The 4,131-nt window shown below is 50.4% G+C and overlaps 1 protein-coding gene across 1 annotated transcript; it reads left to right on the plus strand.

Moving 5' to 3' along the window:
* The first annotated feature begins 453 nt into the window (after nt 1-453).
* Nucleotides 454-2,912, plus strand: Ripply1 (ripply transcriptional repressor 1). Its single transcript, XM_035449711.1, has 4 exons — nt 454-554; nt 1,417-1,492; nt 2,063-2,127; nt 2,565-2,912. The coding sequence occupies exons 1-4, from the start codon at nt 454-456 to the stop codon at nt 2,818-2,820; spliced, it is 498 nt and encodes a 165-aa protein (XP_035305602.1). The 3' UTR covers nt 2,821-2,912.
* Nucleotides 2,913-4,131: the final 1,219 nt, after the last annotated feature.

Below are 4,131 nucleotides of genomic sequence, written 5' to 3' on the forward strand. Positions count from 1 at the left end.
GCCTCCTTTTCTAACTGGGAACCAGCTATGCTAGAGACCCATGTACCCAGCCCTCTGCCCAAGACAAACATGGGTGCCTTTGTGTGCTAATGAGCTCCCCTCCTTCCCACCTTGGGCCTTGATATTGCCTGGGAAATTCACACAAATGGCGTGAAATTTGCCCCTTCTTTGTTTTCCTGTCTGACTTGGGGCTACAGCAGACCCTTCGCCTCCACTGGGACCCTGTTTATTCAACTGGGAGAGATTTCACACCCAAGAACATAGCTCTCTCTCTCCAGGAGCCCTTTCCCTCAACCTTCACAACCATCCCGCATTCCCCCACCCCTGCCCTGCCTGAATAATTGATGAGTCAAGGCAGGGCTTATAAAAGGGTCTCTGGGGGAAAAGCCAAAAGAGTGCTGAAGGTTCTGAGGACTGGAACAGCCCACAGTCATCTGACTTGGTGTCCCAAGGATGGACCCTACTGCTCCTGCTGCTGCTCCCCCTGGCCTGGCCCTGGCCCAAGCCCCTGCCGTAGCACAAATCAATGGACAAGAAGTTTCTGGAAGTGGAAGGTAAGTGAAACTTGGCCTTTGACAGCCTGAACTCAGGGAGATGGTGAGACGCCCATGGTGGTGGCCCTGTTCTCTTTGAAGGAGGGAGACAACAGAGAGCCTCAGACCTCCCTCTATACCTTAGGCTGGAATATTTTAACTCACTCATCACTCCAGGTGACAGGAGTGGGCTGAGAGACTGCAAACATTGCCAAAGCTGAAAGCCAAGTAGCCTGACCCTCATGGGCTAGTTTGTCCAATTCCTGAGGGAACAGGAAAAGTTGCTGTGGAAACTGGGCATAATGCAACCTGGACTATGGGACCTAGATGGTGGCAGGTGGCATAGGGTAAAAGGAACAAAGTCTAAAGAGGCCTTTGGTTGGAGTGCTACTTCTGTCCTGAGCATGCCACAAGTTTCCTATTTGCTTTTCCTTGGCTCTAGAAGTTGAGAGGAGAAGCAATGGACCTAGGAGTACTCTAGGGCCTGCCTGTTCTCCAGGTAGGAAACTGGCAGGATTGTGTTGTCTACTACTTGAAGCAGGCAGCAAGATGCTCCCTATACAACAGGCATTCTCTCCTCCACATATTTCACATTCACATTCAACAGTTAAGTCCCTCCTGTGTACAAGGCATAGTACAGGGGTTGAAGGTTCAGCTACGCCTATACATCTCTTTTAGCTTAAGGGGCTCAGACAGACAATCACAAAACAGTGGGATAGAGACGAGGGGTATCTGTCACAGCCTTGGTTCAGTGGTCAGGAGACCAAAGGTATTCTGCAGCAGATGGCTTGTGAGCCAAGCCTTTAGGAGGCCACTTCTGTGATCAGAAGAGTCAGTGTTTAGGTCTCTTCATCTACCAATTGGTCTTTTCTGTTTGTTCTAGAGAAACTGGTCTTTGGAGACCCTGGCTATCCTCCATAAACGACCAACGAAGGCAGGTGAGGGTGCTGGTGGACTGGGTGAGTTGGAGACCCTGGGACATATTTGCACCAGCACTGACAGCCACGTCCCTTCTCAGACGTCCCCTGACTCCAGTCCAAGGCTGCTGACCTGGGGCAGCATCTTGCCAACTTTGGTCACATTTTATCCCTACAGCAGCTCTGGGAGGAAGGCAGGGCTAAGGTTTCCATGACAAATGAGACTGGAGATGAAAGCTTAGAGTGGGTAAGGGACCTGGGGGCCTCAGAGTGTGTGGTAGAGATGGTGCTGGAATCCAGGTCTCCTGATACCTTGCCCCAGTGCTCTTCTGCTCTGCTCCATGAATGTTTTGTCCTCTAAGAGAACTCTGTCCCCTGGACAGTCTCCAAACAGGCACTGGAACAGGGTCAGGGAAGAAAACAACCCCCATGACTCTTGCTACTTGTTTTTTAACCAGATCCAAGACAGACCCCTTGCTGTAGGGCAGGGCTGGGAGGTGGCTGGATCTCAGAGATGCCTAGAGTCTTTTGAAGATCGTCAGAACCTGCAGATCTCTGACCCTTGATATGGGAGAGGCAGTTAAGCCACATGCTAGCTTTTGCTTTGGACAGGCTGCTGGTGGGGCAACAGCTGCTGAGGCCACCAAGGCTGAGTCTGAGTTCCATCATCCTGTCAGGTAAGCCTCTGGTGTTCAAGTTCAGAATGTGACAAACAGCCACGATCACTATGTATGCTCATGACAAGGCCATGACACAGGAGGAAAGAGACTATGGAATTTAGTAGGCCAAAGTGACTTTCCCGAGAGGCCTTCCCTGTCACTGAGCCCTAAGGATAGAATCCTGTGAACCCACCAATGATAGAATCCTTGGTAAAAAAAGGAAGGGCTGGGATGATGGAGTGGTTAGTGGTGTCAGCGCTGGCATTGAAAGATGCTGGGGTGGTCCACCCTCTACCACAGCCTTAGGCCCATCAGAGGTGATGTTCCTCCCTGGAACCATTTTTGTAACAATTGCAAAGGTTCTGCACCAAAGTCTGCTTCCTTCTTGGCCCTATTGGTCCCTCTACATTTGAGAGTTGCCTAAGTTAGGGGCCCTGTTTCTGTTTTGTCTGCAGGCTCTTCTGGCCTAAATCCCGTTCCTTTGACTACCTGTACAGTGCTGGGGAGATATTGCTACAGAATTTCCCTGTCCAGGCCACCATCAACTTATATGAGGATTCTGACAGCAATGAGGATGAGGAGGACAAGGAGGAGGATGAAGAGGAAGAGGTCAATGAAATAGGGTCAGAAGAGGGTGCGAGGGTACCAGAGGCCACAGAACACAAGGCCACAGCTCATTCCCCTGAGCCACCCCTGACCTGTCCAAACTGAAGCAGTCCCAGTTACACTTGGTGGGTTTCCAAGGGCATTGATTAGCTAAGAGTCTCCAGACACAGATTTTCTGAACTGGAACCAGTGTCCTCAGGCTGTGTAGCTCACCCTGGCTCTCCTGATGGGCCTGCGAGTCTAGGCCTCTGGCATGTTCTTGTTTGGGCTGCTCTTGTGCCAACAGGAGGAGGTTCCTGAGACCTGGAAGGGGATCAGGAAGACTTGATTACTGAAGCCCATGGGAAGTAGAGCAGGGTCGAGGATGCCCTTGGACAAGAGAGCAGCCACTCCCCAGGGCCCTTTGATCCCCCAGTTTTCGAAGGTAGCCATATGAGCCAGCTTCCTCTCCAGAGACACTAACACCAGACCTAAGCAATACTGGGGCACTTCCAGGGAAGGGGAGGGGAGGGGATGGAACATAAGGAGGCATCTTGAGAATCTGCTTGTCTGGGGACCTGCATCCACTTTGCCTGCTATTCATTCAGTCTGGGTATTGGCAGAAGATGAATCAGGAGAAAAATAAATGGAATGATGTTTGCCTTTTTCTGGGAATTGCGCTGATTTCTTAACTGAACTCTGCCCGTGTTGTGAAGCCATAGGCGGAGGTCAGTTCCTTGCTCTACCTCTACCTGAGGTCAGCTGACAGATTTTTCTTCTCTGAGAATGGAATCCTGGGGACAAAACCTCAAGCCAGGCTGTCTCTATTCACTTGTGGAGTCAGGCTTGACTAAACTTCAAGGACAGCTCAGAAAAGAAAGGAAAAAGATGCCCCCCCCCGGCCTACCCCCACCATGGGGCAGGCAGCTCAAGGGTTGTGAGTAGAGGATGAGGACTCAGATAAAGGTGAGATGGATTTTCTCACTTAGCCCTCGGGGGCTGTTGTCACGTGTGAGGAGGAACACTTGGGCACCCACCAAATTCTGTCAATTGTATCTGTTTGGTTCCCTCAGTATCTACCATAGCTCGGGCCGTCATGTTTACTCCCGTCCCAATTATTCTTCAACACATTTTCTCACTTCCAGCATTTTGTTTCACAATCTGTCTGCACATGGTCTACTAAATCAGGTCATGTTCTTGCTTCACCAACAACTAGATTTATAGTTTACTCTTTTTTGGGTGGGGGCACATATTACCATGAGGCTGTGCAGCTTTAATCATCTGTTTTTGTGTTTGTGGCTCTTTTTTTAAGACAAGGTCTTGGATATATATCCCTAGTTGTTCTCACACTATCTAGCCCAGGCTGGCTACAAACTCCCAGCAGTCCTCTCGTCTTAACTCCCCACTGCTGGGATTATAGGTGTATGCCCCAATTCC

The sequence above is a fragment of the Cricetulus griseus genome, chromosome X (genome assembly GCF_003668045.3).
Source record: "Cricetulus griseus strain 17A/GY chromosome X, alternate assembly CriGri-PICRH-1.0, whole genome shotgun sequence".
NCBI lineage: Eukaryota > Metazoa > Chordata > Mammalia > Rodentia > Cricetidae > Cricetulus > Cricetulus griseus.